The 21,630-nt window shown below is 42.2% G+C and overlaps 1 protein-coding gene across 1 annotated transcript in view; it reads left to right on the top strand.

The window, feature by feature from the left end:
* Positions 1-21,630, top strand: part of SYT16 (synaptotagmin 16) — a 159,309-nt gene that overhangs the window by 102,516 nt on the left and 35,163 nt on the right. Inside the window, 2 exon segments of the mRNA XM_073241696.1 lie at positions 18,838-19,032; positions 19,035-19,093. Coding sequence (XP_073097797.1) covers positions 18,838-19,032; positions 19,035-19,093 — 254 coding nt within the window.

Here is a 21,630-nt window from a genome sequence, read left to right as displayed (position 1 = left end):
ATTCTGGAGAATGTTCCATGTGCACTTGAGAAGAATGTGTTTCCAGTTGCTTTTGAATGTAGAGTTTTACAGATGTCTGTTTGGTCCATCTGTTCTAGTGTGTTGTTCAGTGCCTCTGTGTCCTTGCGTATTTTCTGTCCAGTGGATCTATCCTTTGGAGTGAGTGGTGTGTTGAAGTCTCCTAAAATGAATGCATTGCATTCTATTTCATCCTGTAGTTCTGTTAGTATTTGTTTCACATATGCTGGTGCTCCTGTGTTGTGTGCATATATATTTATAATGGTTATATCCTCTTGTTGGACTGAGCCCTTTATCATTATGTAATGTCCTTCTTTATCTCTTGTTACTTTCTTTGTTTTGAAGTCTATTTTGTCTGACACTAGTACTGCAACACCTGCTTTTTTCTTGATATTGTTTGCCTGAAATATGTTTTTCTATCCCTTGACTTTTAGTCTGTGCATGTCTTTGGGTTTGAGGTGAGTTTCTTGTAAGCAGCATATAGATGGGTCTTGTTTTTTTATCCATTCTGTTACTCTGTGTTTTTTGATTGGTGCATTCAGTCCATTTACATTTAGGGTGACTATTGAAAGATATGTACTTATTGCCATTGCAGGCTTTAGATTTGTGGTTACCAAAGGTTCAAGGTTAGCTTCTTTAGTGTCTTACTATATAACTTAACTCGCTTATTGACCTGTTATAAACAGTGTTTGGTGATTCCTTATTTCTCTCCCTTCTTATTCCTCCTCCTACATTCTGTATATATTGGTCATTTTATTCTGTTCTCTTTTGTGTTTCCTTTAACTGCTTTTGCAGGTAGTTGATTTTATTTTTTGCCTTTAGTTTGTATTTGGTTGATCTGCTTTCTTTGCTGTGATTTTATTTTCTCTGGTGACATCTATTTAGTCTTAGGAGTGCTCCCATCTAGAGCAGTCCCCCTAAAATACCTTGTAGAGGTGGTTTGTGGGAGGCAAATTCCCTCAACTTTTGCTTGTCTGGGAATTGTTTAATCCCTCCTTCATATTTAAATGATAATCGTGCTGGATACAGTATTCTTGGTTCAAGGCCCTTCTGTTTCATTGAATTAAATATATCATGCCATTCTCTTCTGGCCTGTAAGGTTTCTGTTGAGAAGTCTGATGATAGCCTGATGGATTTTCCTTTTTAGGTGACTTTTTTCCTCTCTCTAGCTGCCTTTAAAACTCTGTCCTTGTCCTTGATCTTTGCCATTTTAATTATTATGTGTCTTGGTGTTGTCCTCTTTGGGTCCCTTCTGTTGGGAGTTCTGTGTACTTCCGTGGTCTGATCAATTATTTCCTCCCCCAGTTTGGGGAAGTTTTCAGCCATTATTTCTTAAAAGACACTTTCTATCCCGTTTTCTCTCTCTTCTTCTTCTGGTACCCCTATAATGTGGATATTCTTCTGTTTGGATTGGTCACACAGTTCTCTTAGTATTCTTTCATTCCTGGAGATCTTTTTATCTCTCTGTGTGTCAGTTTCTATACGTTCCTGTTCTCTGGTTTCTATTCCATCAGTGGCCTCTTGCATCTTATCCATTCTACTTATAAATCCTTCCAGAGATTGTTTCATTTCTGTAATCTCCCTCTGGACATCATCCCTTAGCTCTTGCATATTTCTCTGCAGTTCCTTCAGCATGGTTATGACCTTTATTTTGAATTCTTTTTCAGGAAGATTCCTTAGGTCTATCTCCTTCTCAAGGGTTGATTCTGTGATTTTGGTCTGTATCAAATTCGTCTGCCTTTTCACGGTGATAGAGATAATTGTGCGGAGCTGGCGCGTGTGATGGCTGGGAGAACATCCCTTCTTGCCGATTTGTGGGCTTCCTCTTCTGGGAGAACAGTGACCTCTAGTGGCTTGTGCTAATGGGCTTCTGATTCTTGCCCAGCTGCTGTGGAGTTTATCTCCGCAGTTGCTGTCGGTGTGGCCTCTGTCAGGCTGCTGATCCAATATGGTGGAGCTGCATTGGAGGGGAAATGGCTGGGAGGCTGTTTATCTCCATGATGGGCCTCTGGGGATTCCTAGTTGCTGGGCTAAGTGTCCCGGGATGCTTCCATCCCGCTGTGGGGTCACTGTCCCTTTAAGACTTTCAAAAAGCACTTACTTTTCTTTGCCCCAGGGGCACCAGCTATGGGGACCTGCTCACAGGTCTTACTGTCCTGTTTCCCTAGTTTCCAGCACCCCACGCACGCACTGTGTGTCTGCGCTCTGGTGCGGATGGCTAGGGTGGTCTATTTAGCAGTCCTGGGCTCCCTCTCTCTACTCGTTCTGACTGCTCGTTCTGGGAGCCCAGGACTGCTAAATAGACCACCCTAGCCATCCGCACCAGGAGCTGGGGTGATGGGCGCTCAGGTCCCGCTAGGCTACGGCTTGTATCTTACTACCTTTGTGAGGTGCTGGGTTCTCGCAGGTGTGGATGTAGTCTGGCTGTTGTCCTGTGTCTTCTGGTCTCTCTTTTAGGAAGAGTTGTATTTGTTGTATTTTCAAAAATATATATGATTTTGGGAGGAGATTTCTGCTGCTCTACTCATGCCACCATCTTGGCTCTGCCTTCTGTTCCTGAGTTCTTGAATATTTTTCTGTACCTCCATGAGCATGTTTATGATTTTTATTTTGAACTCTCTTTCATGAAGATTGGTGAGTTCACTTTCATTTGGCCATTTTTCTGGTGTTTGTGAGATTTTTGTTTGAACCATGTACCTTTGATGTTTCATATTTGTATGTGGCGCCGTCTAGTGCCCAGAAGCTCTAGTCTCTGTAGCTGCTCAGCCCCTGGAGTGATGTTGAGGGTCACAGGGGAGCAGTGCTCTTGCGTGGGTGGAGGAAAGAGCTGTTTCTTGCTTCCCGGCTGCAGTGTCTGTCTCCACTGTCAGAACCGGTGGGCCGACTGCACAGGTGTAAGCCTCTGTGCTTTGTGTCTGTAGTTGCTGTAGGTGGGGCCTCCTTCTGGCTGGCCTGATGCCAGGGCAGGGACTGCTGGCTTGCAAGCCAGTACAGGCAGGCCAGGAGGAAAGCACAGCTGGCTGCATATCACATGGGGGCCCTCAGAGATGAGTAGGCAGCCAGGGGGATGGAGCGCTTGAAGCTCCTGAAAGTTCCCAACCTGCTTGTCAGAGCACATGCAAACAACCTTGTCCACCTATCCCTTCTCCCACCAGCAATGTCCATGCAAACCCTGCCCCTTCAGCAGCCCTCTCGCTGCTAGGAAGCTTCTCAGACTGCCTGCCTTTCCTTTGTCCCAGAGCAGCTGGATGTGGATCCCTGTCTTCCACAAAAGCTGGAATCTGGGTCTCTCCAAGTATTTCACCTGTCTTAGCTTTCCAACCCCACTAATCTCCAGAGTACCATGCAATGTAGGTTTATGCTCCCAAAGCAGATCTTCAGGGCTGGATGTTCAGCAGTCCTAGGCTTCCATCCCCTCCCTGCTCAGTTTCTCTTCCTCTTGCTGGTGAGCTGGGGTTGGGGAGGGGGTTGGGTCCTGCTGGATCAAGGCTGTGGTATGTTACCCTGTTTTGTGAGGTCTGCTCTGTTCTCTAGGAGTATGCAGTCTGGTGCAGCCTTCTTTCCTGTTGCTCTTTTAAGATTTGTTGTATTAACTGTATTTTTGTATTATATGTGGTTCTGGGAGGAGTTCTCTGTCTCACCTCTCACATGGCCATCTTGAATCCCTTGGGGCTAGTAGTTTTTTTATTGTGCACTGGACATTGTGGGGGAAATGTTATGGAGGTATTATATTCTTTCATCTTCCTGTAAAGAGTGTTACCTTTTGTTTTAGCCCATCATTAAATTATTGATTGATTCCTTTGATCTTGTGAGTATTGGTTTTATACTTTGCTATATTAGGTTTGTTTCAGTTTTACTTTTAGTTTTACCTCTAAGGTTGATACTTCTATAGTTTTAATGGGAACCCTGGGGTATCTACCAAGTTCCTCTAACTTGGCTACATTCAAACTCCCAACTGAGTGTCCCCTGAGGTAGGCTGCAGTCAAAATGTTTGCTTAAAATATGAGCCCTCCAACTGTTTGTTTTTCTAGGTTCCTTGGAGTTTTCCCCATGCATTCATCATTCAGGTTTCAGCTAGCATTTCAGGGCTCTTTCTCTGTAGTTTCTCCTTCTGTTTCTAACTGCTCCAACTACTCTGAATTCTGTACTCAGACACCTCAAATCGAATCAATAAGGCTTCTGATCTCTGCCTAAGCCCTAGATGTCCTATGCCTCAAAAGCTTAGGAGTCATGTATCTCACCCAGCAAAACATAGAATCATGTATCTCACCCAGCAAAATTTCCTTCTTGAAAAGTTGGATCCCTTCCAGTTTCTGCCCACTTTTGTTCACTCTCTATGCCTTCAAGTAGTTGGTTTAAAATTTGTGTGAATTTTACAATTGCTATTAGTAAGTTAGTTTGATTCACTTACTCTGCTATTACCAGAACTGAAATCCTCGATATTGTAACTTACTTTTCCCCAATATAGTGATGTGTATGCTACCAATTTTAATAAAAGGTTTTCTATTTAACTTACTCATATTTAGCTATTACAAGTGCCATCTTTTTATATATAATAAATGGAGTTGTCAAAACATCTCATACAAGATATAACATGACAAAACAGGTGTGCACAGGAGAACCAGATGCCAATCCTTTATCTGCCACTTACTAGGCAATAGACTATAGGTAAGTCCCTCAAGTAGTTTCAGCCTGGTTTCTATTCGGCAGGATGAGGGTGTTTGGTTATATTGATGTTTTTCAAACTTTTAAAAAGTGTCCTCTTCTTTCCCCAACAGAATCATATAAAACAAAAGAGCCCTGAGCGTGTATGGCCCAACCTGCTCAGGGCAGCCCCCCACATCTCCACTTTTACAGTAACATTGAAGCTCAAGCTCCTTTGTGGAAACCTAGACCTCCACAGAGCATTGCCTGAAAAAAAATTAAGGCTGGGTAATTTATAAAAATCTTTGCCTATCCTGCCTGAATCCAAAATTGGATGGATTGTGCTTCTAGAAATGTGGCCATTTTCTTGGGATCTGAAGTGAGAAGTTATCACTTCTGACCACTTTTTGACTTTAACCAACTCACTTTTATTTCTATCCTTATACAGCTGTCATGGACAGACATTTGCTGTGGGGATTTGAGAAATCTGGCATATAAGGGATTTCCTGCAATTGTAGCTAAAAGTAGCACCCAGGTATTGCAGCACTGAGCCCAACCCATCCCCACCTGTCTCTGCTTCCCATCTTTAAAATGTGAGCAGTACTTCCCTCCACCTAATTGCTCCATGTGGGTGGGAAGGAATTAATAAGCTTGGAGCTGCACTGATCATTTATAAACTTTCTCCATCTGTATAGTAGCAGCAGACAGGCTTAAGAAATCCCGTCCTTCTATCACCAGTTGGTGGTTTCATTGCCTTAAAAGAAATAACAAAATAAGCAGGTGTTGGATACTGCCCACATCCAGACAGCATTGCCAACTTGTACAGAGTACTTCACCTACAGGCTGGGGAAAAAGAATAGTGAGGTACGGAAGGTAATACAACCCTTATTATCAGCTTAATCTTCTTCTGTCCCAGTCCTTGTTTCTACCACCCTTCCCCTGCAACAACTCTGATGATGAGTTTTCAATTAGACCCTGCAATAGGCACTGTCTCTCCTTTGAATGTAAAAGGGTTTCCACTCAGGCTACTGCCATGAGGGACAATAATAGTAGTAACAGTAGTTAAGATTTTTGAACACATCATATGCCAGGCATGTGCTGAGTGCCTTTACATGGTTTAGTTCATTTAGCACTCACAACAACCTTAATAAGTAAGAATATCAAAATAAGTTCAGAAAGATTTAGTAAGGAACTTGTTGAGGTCTCAAGCTGGCAATTGGAAGACCTCAGATTCAAACTCAGACAACGTAGCTCCAGATTCTGCACTCTCAACCACTCTAGCCTGACTGTCACACCTGACAGGCAGTTTCTATGGCACTGGGGTTCCATCTTCCTGTCTCTTCAATGTGGAAAATGGAGATGGCATTTCCTGCGCCCCTCCTTACTTAAACTAAAAAAAAGAATTAATTAAAAATAAGAAGGAGGGACATTCTCACTTAACTGGAGTAGGGATTTGATATTGGTGCATCTATAGATGGCTCTCTCTGCCTGTCAAGGTCATATACTTCCTGCCAGTGCAAGAAGCCCCCAGTAGCACCTTGAATGTGTGTGCACAAGGGGATGAAGCTGAAGGCCATGCATAAGAAAGATCACAGAAGAGTCTGACTTCTTTTTGTTGGTGGATATTTACATGATACTTAAGGTCTCTCTGTGTTCCATGACTGAGTGAAATGAGCAATTTCAACTTCAAGATGTATCCAGATATACTGGTAATTGTGTAATTTTTTTCTGTTATTTTAGCAAGCTAGTGGGATGAAGGGGTGGAAATTTTGATACAGATTCCCACTGTGCTGTTTCCCAGGTACTTAGCTTGAAAGGGGTTTGAACTTGGTATTTATATAGTGTTTTAGAAAGTACTCTCTCTGAAATAAGTGCCACAACTTAGATGAGACCTGGTGCTTTTCAAAGAAGTAAGTTGAATGAAATCTAGGTCAACTGTTTACTTGTTGACATAGACTCATTATGAGGCAAGTAGCTGGGATCATTCAAAAAGATGAGTAAAAATTAGAATTTGTGATATAACCCATTGGTGAGAAAGCTTGGAAAGTCATGTGGCAAAACCATTGACTAGAACACAGGAGCCCTGAATTTGCTCATAGCCAGGTGTAACCATGGGCGAATCATCTTGCCTCTTTGGGTTTTGGTTTCTTTTGTGAAAATGAGGGAACAAACAGATGCTCATGCAAATACTTTCTAGCCCAACCTATATGATTTCATCTTCTTACTGATAAACATAGTTGTGTTGATTTTGATCAGTATTTAAGAAGTCTTTGCCTTGGGGCAAGAAATGGTAGAGGAAGCATAATGTGGTCATTAATGACATTGACTTTGGAGCAAGACAGCCTGGGTGGAACCTTGGTTCAGCTATTTATTAACTGTAATGACTGTGGCAAATTAACAGCCTCACTATGCCTCAGTTTCCCCATCCACAGAATAGAGATGATAAAATATCAATTTCATTGGGTTAGTGTGAGGAGTAAATAAGTCAAATTGTGTAAAATTCTAGAACAGTGATTGGCACATGATAAATGCTGTATATGGGATCGCTTTCATTCTTGTAATAGTACCACTATTAACTTCTATTGCTGCTCAGTGGTTTTTAGGAGGAACAGCAGGTTTCCTCTGCAGAGAGTTCCCTGAGACCCTTGGGGAGTGAAGCTTAGAATAGCAGGTGCAGGTGTATTTCTAACCCCGTGAGGAGCACTAGGCCAGTCGTCCTGCAGCCGGCCTGTGTGCTCTCCCTCCTCACAAAGGAAGAAATGTCCTGGCAGTTTTCTGGGTGAAAGTGGCAGAGCCCCCTCTCACCTCACTCTGAGAAGTAAGCTAGATATGGCTCTAGCATCCTGATGCAATGTCTGATAACTCACACAGTGGCTAAAATCAAGGATTTTGTGTTCAAGTCCTAGCTTTGTTACTCTGCTGACTTGTAACCTAGGGAAAGTTATTTGACTTTTCTGTGCTTCTGTTTCCTATCTCTGCAATGAGAAGAGTGTTAATAATCCCTACATCATAGTATTTCTGTGATGATTAAATGGGATAATACATTCAACATCTGAAGAAAGTGTCTGGCATATAGTACATATTTAGTAAATGGGAAGTGTCATAATTACCATTATGATTATCATAGCAAGTGAGGAGAATCTTTGCTCTGTGGATGACCAGTGACACACTGGAAAAAATCAAGGACCACATGTAAGTAAACTATTGAATTCTAATTACTGATTATATAGATGGAGAAATATCCATGGACTAACTCAATTTGAAATTGAAAACTTATGACTTAAAGTTTTAAAAATGGGATTAATACAAATAGAATAGAAACTTAGAGTTGGAAAGAGCTTCTATGTCTGATCCAACCACCCCTTCCATGTACATGTCCCCTGACTCCTTCCCAGATGCTTAGCTGGTCCTATACTCTAAAGGTGGAGGGAGTTCAATTTTGCTCCTGTTGGCCTCTGGGTCTCTCCCATGTGTGACAGTCCATCCACACCAGCGTGCTATGCCCAGCACATTGAGACACAAGAAAACTGCCCATTGTGATGGTTTTCGGTTGAGATGGTATTGGAGTATTAATGGGATATCTATACTCTTCTGACACTTAGCTTCTCAGCTCCTGTCATGGTGCTGCTCACAGTCAATAGAATTGAGTGAGCTGACAATGATGTGTTACTGCATTTTTGGATCAGCTGCTCCATAAAAGACAGAAACAGATCAAATGCTGATGCCTATTGGGTAGGAAGTTTGGAGTTGGAGAATTTAGATCTATAAATGACCTAGGAAATGTCCCAGATATTAGAAGTGATGCACAAATGATATAACAGGGCCAGAGAGGTTAAGAGGCTGGGCCACAGGGACTCAGCTAGTTAATCTGAGTATGTAGAATAAAGGCTCTTTCTACCAGCTCTTTCTGGTTCTCCAGCATAGTGATTAGAAACGTGGCTTTTAGAGATGGACTGCCTTGATTCAAACCCCTCATTTACAGTTTGATCTTCAGTTAGTTGTAGATCTCTCTGCCTCAATTTTATTACTTGGAAAATGGGAATGATAGTAAGTATTTTACATGGATCAAATGAGGTATTATGTGTAAGGCACTTAGGACAGTTCCTGGCACATAAAAAGCATTCACAAAGTGTTTTTTATTATTATCTGTGTTACAAATAACCTAGGAATGTCAGCTCTTAAATAAACTAGAGGATAAATATTTTAAGCAAGCTGATATTTAAAGTATTTTACTTCACTTAAAATACAACTTTTAAATTTCTTCTTAGCTTCTGAATTAGAAGTTCCAGTTCCCATCTGTGAATTAACAACCATATTCTTCCCCAGAATCACTGTGTGGCTTTTGGATGGAAGGAGAGAATCTTTAAAAAATATTTCCCCATTATTTATATTGTTTCTAATTCACATTCAGTAAATATTTATAGAATAGTCTGCCATGTGCCTGGCACGGAGATGAGATTGGGCCTGGAAGGATATAGAAGTGGGTGGTCTGATGTGCCCTTTATCCACATGGTGGGTATAGGTTGGGTAAATGGTTGGCGATTAGATAGGTAATTCTGCCACAGTGCCCTAAGGATCACTGACAGGGGAGGACAGAACTATTTCACAGCACAAGGAAGAAGCCCTGAGCCTGATTTAAGGGGTCAAGTAAGCCTTTATGGAAGAAGTGATATTTATGCTGAGACCTGAATGATGAGCTAGATTCTTGACTATTCTAGCTGGGAACTGGAGAAGAGTATTCTTGGCACAGAGAACCATGTGTGTGGGCAGGGGTAGGGGTGGGGGTGCTCATGCTTGGAAGAAAACACTGGGTATTCATGAAATTTACTCAACACTTAACAAGTGTCCATTAAGCACTTACTATGCAACAGACATTGTTTGACATAATGGGGAGACATCAATTAATGAAACAGGTGATGTTATTGTTTTCATGGACATTTTGGGGGAGAGAATAAACGATGACAAATGTTATGAAGGGAGATGCTTAAGACAGATTGGGAGTGCTCAGGGTGAAGTGACTGTGGAGCTGACACCTGAATTGGGAGAGGAGCCAGCTAGGTAAACACCTCGGCGAGGGGGCTCCCAGGCAGAAAGAACAACAAAGGCATAGAATCCAAAGGCAGGAACCATCCTGCCACATTGAGGAAACTGAGAGGACCGCTGTGCTGGGGTAGTGAAAGTGGTGCAAATAATTCAGAGGGTGTTGGCATTGGACTGTTGCTGCTGAGAAAGGCACCAGACTATTTCTAGTACAGACATTTTTTTAAACACACACACACGCACACACACACAGAAAATGTGGGTGTCTCTTCAACATGAGGGTGCTTTTGGAAGATATTAGTTGCAAATACCTCTTCTCTGAGACAGGGCTTGGCTCTGTGTGTTTAATAACTGTGATGAGGCAAAGAGCATATTTTCCACTATCATTGACTAGAATGCAAATGAGCAGATGCACAGGTAACTGTCCTGTCTCTGGTTATGAGCACATGTTTGCAACATAACAAATCAGCAGAGCTGCCTGGTTCAATGAGGGCTCAGTATGTTGCCTATGGGGTGTGCCAGTGTTTTCTTCTGGGTTCTAGCCATATGTTCTAATTACCCTCTTGAGCCTTCCTTTCCTTTTTTATGCATTTGGACTCAAATTTTTGTTTCAAAGGCTTTAAATCCAGTTTGGGTCTGCTTTATCTAGACTAATCATCCATGTTCTTCTATCTCACCAAATTGTCTATCTCTGGATTTTTGTGGGCCTCACAGGAGACTCATAGCTCTTGTTTGCTCCCAGTTGACAGCTTCGGAGGTGATGAAAAGTTGTGTACATGTGGCAGTGATGAGGAGGTGGTCAAACAATTTGAGATATCTGTGCCCTGGTCCCAGAGTTTCCGTTCAGGAGCTTCTGAGAAAGAAAAGCAGACAGGATTGGAGCAGAAATCAAAATTACACCACTTGCAGTCTACCCATGAAGGTGATGGCACAGAAGTGTCAGCCTGTGAAGGGATTCTTTGCATCAAACCCTTCCTTTCTCTAGACCAGGGACGGCCAATGGTAAGGATTTTTTTTTGACTCACCCAGTCCCTGCACTTGTACCTCAGAGTCTAGAGAGGAAAAGAAAATGGTGCAAGACCCAGAGATTATTTCAAACCTTGCAGAGAGCAGTCCTGGGGAAGAAGAGCTCAAAAGTACCCAAGTTTTGACCCCTGATTTGTGGACCCTCTCCCTTCCTTGTAGGTTCTTGTTTTGTACATTTTGAAATGCTAATGACTAGAACGTTATTTGTCAAGCTTTATAAAAATCTTCTTCTCTCCTGCTAAGTGGAAAAAGTTCGTATACTTGTCTGCTGACATTGAGATTCTGTGCCTTTTATCCCATTTGGAATTGTAGAGTCTGTTTTCCATATATCTGTATAACCTCAGAAGATTTTTAAAGCCTTTCCTTTGAAGTTTGTATTATTAAACAGATAGGTATGTTTTAACTTCCAGATAAAAATATGTCTTACAGTAATGTAGAATAACCTTCTTTAAACAACACATGCTCTGCACACTGTCTCCCATTCCCTGTAGTTTCTGGACCCCCAGACCCACATGAGAGCTAATGGGCACAAGCAAGGGCTTCTGCATCCTCCAGCATCTTCAGAGTAAGTACCTTTCGCAAAGAGGAGGGGAGGACACAGAGGAAGCACAGTTTGTGACTTGCGATGGTGGGCAGGGCTTGTTAAGAGTCCTCCTCCCTCCCTACCACTTGTACAAAATAACTTTGAAAGAAGAACGGTACAATATTTCCCAGTGCTTTTCCTTGCGAAGGTCAGGTGTCTCTCTAACTCCTTTACTCCCAGAATTTGAATAGGCACAGGACATTGGAACAGGGAAGGGTCTGTGAAGTGTTTTGGTAAAAAGCTAGAGAAAATGTCATGCCGCCCACCTTAGAGACCTTGTCTAAGTGACCTGAGTTCTCCAGTCTGTTCCCTCTTTCCTCTGGGTGAGTGATCTATCCCACCAATGGGGGCAGAGTTGTACATCTCCCATGTCTTTCAACACTCAGCAGTAAAAAGAGAAAAAAAAGGAGATGGCAAAAACTGAGAGAAAATAAAAGAAGAAATTTCTGACGATGTGGATGAAGTAGGCAGAAAAAGAACAAAGAAAAGAAAAGGAGAATTAGCAAAAAGAACCTTATTTTTCAGCAGGAATGTAATAATTTGCTATCCATGGAATTTTACTTATTGATCTAGGCCAACATAACATTTTATTGCTGTTCTTTTTAGCCCAAGGTAAGCCAAGAAATAAATGTCTTATGTAACCAAGCCTAGTATCAGTAGCTATTGACCCTCTGTCATTTCCTCATACCCTCTCCTGCTTTTCTCTCTCTGACATTAGATCACAGCATTCCTCTCTCCATTGACAGGGAAAATGTTAGCTAATGAAAGTTAATAGCAGTTGATTCTCTAGGAGTAGCTTTGAGTCTAAAGCTAATGGCCCCATTTCCCAGAAGCCCAAGCATCTAGTTTCTGATTTATTCAAACCATTGTTCCGAGAGTTCTGACAACCACTCTAATCCTGACCCTTCCTGGAATTAGCACCAGTCATAGCTGGTGAATCTGAATTTTTTTTTTGACAAACAATGATGGAAAAGGTAAAATTTTCTGTATTGAATAGAAGAAAAAGTCCAGCACAGTGAGTGAATTCCCTGTAGATCTTAATAAAATCAGCAAGATTTTCTTAGGAATGAATAACTGCATGCTAAATTTTAGGTTATCAAATGCCATGGAAATGTTAATGTGATTTTTATTGCTTGATATTTTTTTTCTGTGTCATTTTTTTTTTTTGTTCATCTTTAGATCAGGGAATAGGTTTCAGCAACAAAGAATAATGAAGAGCTGAAACATGCACCACAGAGAGAACTCTTTTTTGGCCTTGCTCTCTATTTAGCTATTTTTTGCTCTACCTTGAACATGATTTTGTAAGATCAAATTGAACTATAAACCATTCTCCCACTTAAAACATGCATTCAAAATGCTGGACCAGTGAAATTTAAGGTCCAAATCCAAGTAAAATCTTAGCTGTGAATTAGTTTTTGGTAGGTTGTCTCATGCTTCATCTTAAGTGAGAGCCTTCATTGTAGGTTTAATGGTGAGGTTTAGAACCAAGACAATGTGATCTTCATATTCTGGGCAAGTTCTCTTTCGCCACACATATCTGATTTAGGGTTGTTGTACATTAATTGTCACTGTGTTCCTGATAATGTCAAAGGGGGTTTGGGCTAAGTGACCTGGATCCTAGGCTGTGCATCAGCTCTTTAGGTGGGCTGCAGAATAATAGTCCACTGAGTGGGGCTCTTAGATTATTGTATTTGTTTTTATTTTTGAGCAAAACCTTACTTTTGCATGTGAAATATTTAGTTCTTAGGTGTTTAATAAAAGTTAGATGTCACCTTCCTGGGGTCATATCAGACAGCTCAATTGTCTCCAGAATCTGTGCTCAGTTTTGTTTGGGATGGTTTGTTGTGGGGAGGTTGGGGTTCCTATGGCCAGGATCCTCACTGAACTGGAACCACCTGATGATGTAACTGACCTGTTGCTAGGCTACCACTTCCACACCTTTAGGCAATAAGCTATTATTGCGCTATATAGAGAGCTTGGCACAGTGCTCTAGGCAGAGGCAGAGACGCTATTGCTCGACCTACCCGGGAGAACAAGCCGGGTAATGAACCCTTTTATCCCAAAGAACGTTTTGCTGTCAATTTCTTTGGTCACATTGAATCCATAGTGTACTTGTCCGGGGCTGAAACCCATTGGCAAGACAACTGGCATAGTCAGCAGGATTCATTGTTGACCAAGGAAAAAGACAGGCTGCCCTTATGGGATGGGTGCTTCAGCAGGCTGCCCCTGTGAATGGGGAGACAGTGGATCATCCCTCAATGGGTATGTGGTCTAAGGTGGCTTGCCTCCTAGAGGACTGGCCCCACCTCAGGACTGAGGCAAGTGGAGGTGACATCTAGGCAGTAGGGGTGGCCCTTGGTATAGTAAGCAGATCCTTTGAGAAACAGAGTGCCTGAGAGGCAGCAGGGACTGTGGGTTGGCTGCTTCTCACAGTATTAAAAAGGTCTACAGAAGAGACCCAAGAAATGGTGGCACAAGAATGTGAGCTGCAAACTTCTGTGGATTCCCTGAGGAAGGAAATGGCCTTGATGTGAGAAGAGGCAGCACAAGAATGCTGGCAGCAAGGTGCCACTGGAGAGGTAAACAATTCCTTACCAGAAAGATGGTAGTGCTGCCAGGTGTTCTGAAAGAGGAAGAGGCCATCAAGGAAAAAGACAAACTCCTGAGGGAAGCACAGGTGGAGGTGGCACGAGAATGTCAGTTGCAAAGCATTGAGGTGAAGGTAAGAGACTTTCTGAAGACTGAGCTGGCATTGCTGTGAGGCACAGTAGAAAAGGTAAAGGCTGTAGCAGAGGAGGCACTCAGGGGAGGGGAGAGGAAGGTGCCCTCAGCCCCGGAAATGGAGGAGCTGGAGAAGGATGAAGGGGTGGTGCAGGAGGCACTGACCCCTCCTGTATTGAAAACACACCCAGTGTTTGTAAAGAAAATAAAGACCCAGCAGCTGAAAGTTCCCCAAGGAGAGGAGGAGCCCCCTCCCCAGGTCGTGGAACACTCTGTGCTCTGCCCCTATACTCAGGCTGAGCTGGTGGATTTGGGCTCCCGGTTTAAGCAGAAGCCCTTGGAGTCAATATCAGCTTGGCTCCTGCATCTGTGGGACTTGGGGGTGGATGGAATTGTCCTGTCGGGATCAGAGATGGGAAAACTGTCTTCCCTGACAGTGCAGCCTGCCTTGGGGCAGCAATTACAAAATGCACATCAGACCCCAGGGAGTCACTCCTTCCTCGCTTGGCTTATGGCTGCACTTCATGCTCGGTGGCCCAATCCGGGTGATCTACCATCCTCTTCTGTTAGATGGCAGACATATACTGAACTCCAAAAGGTGTTACAAATGCTAGGCATAAGAAGTGCCATCTGTAGTCCAGAGAATTATGGCCCAGATGAAGAGATTTGCACTACTGGGATGAGAAATATTGTACTTCAAATGGCTCCTACATCCCTCTTTGGGTCTCTAGTGGCCATTCTTTTCCCTCACTTAGGGCATCCCATAAGTGAGGTGACACGTACAGTAGCAGACTTAGGAGAGGCTGAAGCAATGAGAATCTGGACTAAAGTCAGATACCAATAGTCTGTGGATGGTCAGTCCACTTATGGACCGTGCTACGGCGTTTGAATAAGAGATCCTGAAAGGGAGCCCTGAGCCCCGTAGACATGCTAACACAAATGGCTGCCTCCCTGTACAACTGCAAGTACATACCAAGGGAGAATCACTGAAGCTGAGGTTCAGCCACCAGAATAACATCTTGCTGCCAGCACCAACTGCACTGAACCCCGGAGACTCCATTGAGTGGACGTGGCCTTGGACCTTTCGACACATGACGAATGATGGCTGGCTCTCCTGGTACCTTGGGGACAAGGCCTGGAAGCTGGCCTCCTGTGTATTCCTGGAATAGCAGTAGAGAGGCCACCAAAGGTCACAGTAGTGTATCCTGAAAGGCCAGAAAGAAGGAGCATCTTAACAGGGAGTTTTGTTTTATCATTATGACCAGTGCATGTGCCTCCAGTAGCACTATATATAGACCGTTCAGTAACCCCCATGGGGAAAGGAGTAAAAGTATGGTATACTTGACCTGGAAGGGACCCCCTTCCTTTTATAGTCCTATCACAGGACCACTCTTTTGCATGCATCCTACTTGATAGAAAAGATTTGCTTATATTGGTGTCATTAAAACATATGTCTTATCGCCCCTAAAGTCTTTGAAGATTGGGAACTTCCTCTGGCTTGAGAATTATTATAATTTTTTGTTTTGTTATTAGGAACCTCCTCTGGCTTGAGGATTGTTATAATTTTTGTTACCTATATCAAAATCTTGCTGTATCTTAATTTTTATTATCTCTAAGTTGTTGATATCTTCTGTTGCTATTGTGGAATCTGGTTACAGTGCTCCAGCTTTCTCGCACAGGGACCATTGCGGAAGATTGAAAGCATGTAGATTGTAAGGCAAGAATCCTGGAGGGGTGGAGTGTGGGGAAGTTGGGGTTCCTATGGCCGGGATCCTCACTGAACTGGAACCAGCTGTTTATGTAACTGGCCTGTTGCTAGACTACCACTTCACATGTTTAGGCAATAAGCTATTATTGCGCTATATAGAAAGCTCGGCCCAGTGCTCTGGGCTGAGGCAGAGACGCTAGTGCTCGACCTACTCCACTGGAGAACAAGCTGGGTAATAAACCCTTTCACCCCAAAGAATGTTTTGCTGTCAATTTCTTTGGTCACATTGAATCCATAGTGAACTTGCCCGGGGCTAAAACCCATTGGCAAGACATATGTCCATCAGGTCTTTATCAAGGTGATCTATATATCAAGAGATTTATTGCAAAGAATTGGCTTATGTGACTGGGGGCGCTGGCTAGGAAACAGATACACAGGTCTGAAATCCATAGGACAGGCTATTGGGAAGGGTAGGGTGCAACTCTCAGGCACGAGATGGAGCTACAGTCCACAGGTGAAATGTCTTCTTCTCAGGGACACCTCAGTTCTCTCACAGCATTTCAATGGACCAAGTATGTAGGATAATCACCTTTACTTAAGGTAAAAGACTGAAGTGCTTTAATCATGTCTACAAATACCTTCACAGCAACATCTGACTTAGTGTTTGCTTGAATAATTGAAGCCTATAGCCTAGCAAAGCTGACACATAAAACTGACCATCACAGATGGTAAAGAAAGTATATGGGTGGTGGTGGAAGGGAGGGGTTTGGGAGTGTAAAAGAAAGTAATTGGATAAAAGGTTATACTCCATCAAAGTGGGATATGGACCAAACAAGCTCAAGAACTCCTCTGCTAAAACAAATACAGTTAATGTGACATAATTATTCCCTATAATTTCTAAGAAGCCAGGATCCATTTCTCCAACAACTGGCAATTACGTTTCTGCATGCATTTAAGGTGACATGATCTTAAAGCCCGGGAACACTACTGCCTGTAACGGTGGATCACCCTTCCCTTCCCTCCTCCTTGCAACTTGACTTGTACCTACGATTTACTTTTCTAATTCATCCCTTGTTTGTCTGTCAAGGAAAATGGTTTGTTACATTAATATAGATCTTATGTTTTTCAGTTATGAATAGCTTTTCAAGGCTTAATGTAGCTTCTGAAAATTCCCTTATAACTGATCTAGGTATTATCACTATAGGAGTTAAAGTCATGAGGCAATTTTATGGGGATAATTTCTTGGCATAGTGAGATTTTGTGCTGAAATCCTGCTGTGTGCTACATACGTTGATGGATGGCCAACTGTTTAATAGGACATTTTAGTGTTCATGTATGTGAGAAATGGATGTGCTAATTAGAGCCTTAGAAGGAAATTCTGCTTTATGTTTTAGGGCTTTGCATATGGACTATCCCTTCTTCTGTCATTTTTCTATGGCCTTTTTAAATGTGTTTGCTAAATAACTGAAAGTGTCAATGTAAAAATGTTATGGTGTCCTATGAAAATGCTTCCAAGGGATCTGAACTGAATTAGTAAGAATAACAAGGAAGATAGAGTAACTTCTCAGTGGCTTGCCATGATTTTGCAAAATCCCAAATCAGTAGTCTGACACTGTGCCCTGAGGCCTAGGTCTGCCTGAAGATGTTTTCATATGGTCTGCATAGGGTGATAATATATTTTTAAGTTTACATGTTTATTGTAGGTGGGTCATATCTGGTCTGGTAATCTGCAGTTACTACCACTCCATATTACTGCACACCTGGCTACTTCAAATATTTGTTACCTGCTTAGTCTTTAAAGTTAGTTGAGGTTTTAGTGAAACCTACTGATAGGTAAAGACAAAAAAGTGTGCATATGTACCTTAGCACCTTCAGGAAACTTAGGTTCTAGCTGAGACTTTAAGATCAACCATGGAAACCATTGCTACCATACAGTCTATAAATAAGAATTTATGATATAGATGATACATATATGAATTTGTGATATATGCTTTGTGATCCCACTCACTCAGCCTGTCTATCTCTCTCATTCTCTCATTCTGGCAGGAGATCGGAAGACAAAGGCATTTTGGATGTGGAAGGCAAGTCAGGGTGAGGCTAATGCTGAGGAGGACCCTGCCAGTTTTTCCTCACAATCTGAGGGTAACTGAGAAGCGAGGGGGAGGAAGGGTGAGCAGAGTGAGAGAACAGAGAAAAACTAAGGCCAGAGAAAAACACAGAATCCAAAAGCATCAGGGAAGATTCAGGAGTTGCTGAGTCTTTAGATGGACAGGAAGGAAAGGACATGGGGGTAGGTTTGTAGACAAAGGTAAGCAGAAATAATCAAGTGATATTTTCATAAGCCAGTGAGACCATAGGTGACAGCAAGTTAGGAGGCAGTAGAAAATGGGGTTTGCTGGGGTAGATGAGGCCAGTTTGGGCCAGACAGGTAAACGAGATAGTATTTATGGAAGCCCTGATGGCTGCCAGGTGAGTATGAGTTCATGAGTGACTCTCTGGTGCTTTCATCATCGTTTTATAGGTAAGGAAGCAAAGGTACAGACAATTCAAATGTTCAAGTTCTTAACAAGGATTAAGAGTTACGATTTAAACCCATATCATCTGAAACCACATCTAGTGCTCTTCCCATGGATCAAGTGATGACTTTTTACTTGAGAAAAACCACTGAAGCCTTTGAGCAGAACATAATATGGTGAACGTGGCAGAGAGAAGGAAGAGAGAGAGTCAGGAGACCATAATATTGCCGTAGTGGATTGGTGTTCTTTCTAGATCCATCCCCAGAGTCTGTGGTCATTAGCTCCAACAAAATTCTAGTGCATTTATTTTATCCTTCTAACATAAATATACATCCTTTATACTCATATCACTAGAAAGTATTAAACCTTCTTGTACCATCACATAATGAACGAATAATTGGCTTTTTGATAACATGGACCAAGTTTATCTACCACATGGATGGAATTATGTTTCTGCAGGTGTTGTTTGGTGGGTTTTGTTTTTGAGGTCTGATTGGTGTAGTTGCTCCTGCCCAGTTTCTCGGGGTAAAAAGGTGTAAAATAATAATACATATGAAATAATTTTCTTATTGCAAATTTAGGTTTGGATGGAGCCAACCAACTGAATTATTCTGAAACTCTATCTTATGCTGAAGACAACTCCATCTCTACCCACTTGCAGTCCCCGTGTGAGGTGGGGGATCCTGGGCACCACGGTGCCTCTCCCCAAGAGACCAGTGTGGTCCCCAGTCTCAGTCACCAAACCACAGCGCGCAGCTTGGAGACGAAGACAGCTTTTATAACCAGGGATTTGAAGATTCTTATGCCACCGACAGCTCCTGCATGTGGAGTCCAGAGGCAAGTTTTTTTGCTTTCCGTTCTTTCCTTGTTTGTGTTGTGTGCTCTCTGGCTAGTTCTGGCTCCCCTATCCCTTCCCCACTCACCCTCCCTTGTCCCTCAAGAAAATGTTTCTCCAAAAAGGAAACACTGCCTTGAAAACCAAAGATCTTTATGTAAAGGAGTTTTTAATTCTTTAGAGAGATGTTATGTCCTGCATGGTTTTAATTAAGTGAAGTCTATTTTTATTCACCCCAAATCTTGAGTTATGATTATTGGGATATAAGAATTATTTGAAAATTGAACTAAAATACAATGGTTCTTCAAATGCAGTTACACAAGATATTTTGATGAAGATCTTGCATCAAGTTGAGTATATTTGTTATCATTGAGTTGAATTGAAATTCTAGGAGACAGCATTAGTCTGTAATGACCCTCTGGCCATTGACTTTGCTTTTTAGAATACATCTCTGGTATAAGATGCTTCTTCTAAATTTCTTTTTCAATTTAAACTACAGAATATGCCTAACCATCCAGAGTTATGCTAGAGGTGATGATAATAAAGCTACCATTTGTTGAGCAATCACTATGTGCCAGGCACTGTGGTAAGGATTTTACAAACATTGTTTTATCTTACAGGCATTTATTTATTTATTATCTAGATCTCTCCTATTATGATTCTGTGACATTAGGAGATGTTATATAGTGGTATGTAATATATGTGTTGAAATTAGTTTGATGAAGTAAGTCCTATAAGTATATAAAACTTTAATATACTTTGTGGGGCTAGAGGAAGGAGGATGGATGGATTTTGTTACCATCAGTTTGACTGAGAAAATAAATGGGAGGGATTTCTCGTTAGGACCTGAACTGTCATGTACACTGGATGCCCATCAAGGAGAAGAAAAAAAAATCACAGAAAATTGTATTCCCAAACCTTACTGCTCACACACTGGGGTGTGCAGAGAGAGGATCAGGTGGGGGGCACATGTGCAAACCTGCCCATGTGTTGGCATCACTGCTGAGGACCAGAGACAGTAATTCAGGTACATAGTTCATGGCTTGTTAAAAACATCCTTCATATACAGACACCCAAAGCTATTAACCTTGTAAGTTTTGTAAAAGAATTCTGCTTCCCTGTTGGTTTACTGCTAAGATTCGTATCCAATCCACACAATAATATTTAACACTTAAAAATACTCTTTTTGGCTCTCTCACCACAAAAACAAAACAGAAGTGTTACCTGCCTATTGATACTCTGCTCCCTTGATAACTGTACCCTTAGGCTTGGAATTGCTCTTGCCAGCTGACCTCCCATCTGCCTGCCTCATGGAGCTTTAACAGAAGACTGGTGTTGAGGGCACTAGATGTTCTCAGACTCCAAAAATGCCCAGATAGCTCTGTGTGCTCCATTCAACACCCTATTTTGAGACAAAAACTGTAATTTGGTGCTTCTGCAGGAGAACCTTAAATGCAGCTTGGAGGCAGTTCCTCCAACGGCCTGCTTCATAGGCTTAGCTCGCCCCTTAAGAATTGATTTATTTGCCTCTTAGCTGTATTAAGAACCCTGTCTTCCCCCGTGTATCTGGCGTTGGGAACATACTGCAGGTCTGTTTACTTTGGAACACACAAATGACATCAACACTGTCTTACTAAAGCAGAAAGGCTTTCAAGTCGATAGAAAAATCTTTCAACCTCTATGGGTTTTGATAGTGCAGCACAAGATTCCCATCTTAAAGAAGAACCCAGGATATTAGAGCTCAAGGAATCGTTTGTTTTGCCTCAGAAGGAAACCAGTCATGCCTTGTGACTACCTGTTAGGCTGATGGATTTTCAAGCGCTGCTCCTCTCTGCTGGAAAAAGCCATCAGCTTCTTCCTGCAGACCCAAGCTTAGCAGGGAAGACAATGGAAGGAGTGTGGCTGGAGATTTTGAGCACACAGGGAGGCAGGTGGCCCACTTTTCATCTCTGCTTTCCACTGATTAACTAGTTGGCCTTGAGAAGTTAATTAAAATCTGCCAAATGGGGATAGAAACGAAGAGATTTTTACCTTGCAGGAAGGTCAGATGGATTAGTGGTATTAGCAGTACCCACATGAGGAGTGCCTCTGGTTGCCTGGTGATAGGTAAAGTGTGCTGAAATAATTAACTGCTGTGAAAATATCAGCCTTCACAAATCTTCCTCTCAAGTCAACCCAGGAAGAGACCATGAAGCCCAGTTTTCATGGGACACAGTTTGAGTTTCCCCCATTCAGGGCCTGGCCATTGCCTGGAGCTGTGTCTTATTCAGGGTTCTGGGTTATTAAGGAGCCTTCTCTAGGGCTTTACCACAAACCTGCAGGTGAAGTGAGCAATTATCTGAATAGATGGCCTGATAGATAAGCAGAGAGATACTCATTAATTAAGACAATTTTTGCTTGGCATTGAACTGATGACAACACTAGGAAATATTAACTAGTATTAAAGGCAAGGACCTAAAAGGATTTGAAATTCCTAGTGTATGTTTCCAGTTCCCATCTCCCATTTTATTCCCTCTTCATCACATACTTACTATACATA

The sequence above is a fragment of the Manis javanica genome, chromosome 8 (assembly GCF_040802235.1).
Source record: "Manis javanica isolate MJ-LG chromosome 8, MJ_LKY, whole genome shotgun sequence".
In the NCBI taxonomy this organism is placed as follows: Eukaryota; Metazoa; Chordata; class Mammalia; order Pholidota; family Manidae; genus Manis; species Manis javanica.
Note: the sequence above shows the minus strand (reverse complement) of the source record. Positions and strands in the feature narration are given on the sequence as shown.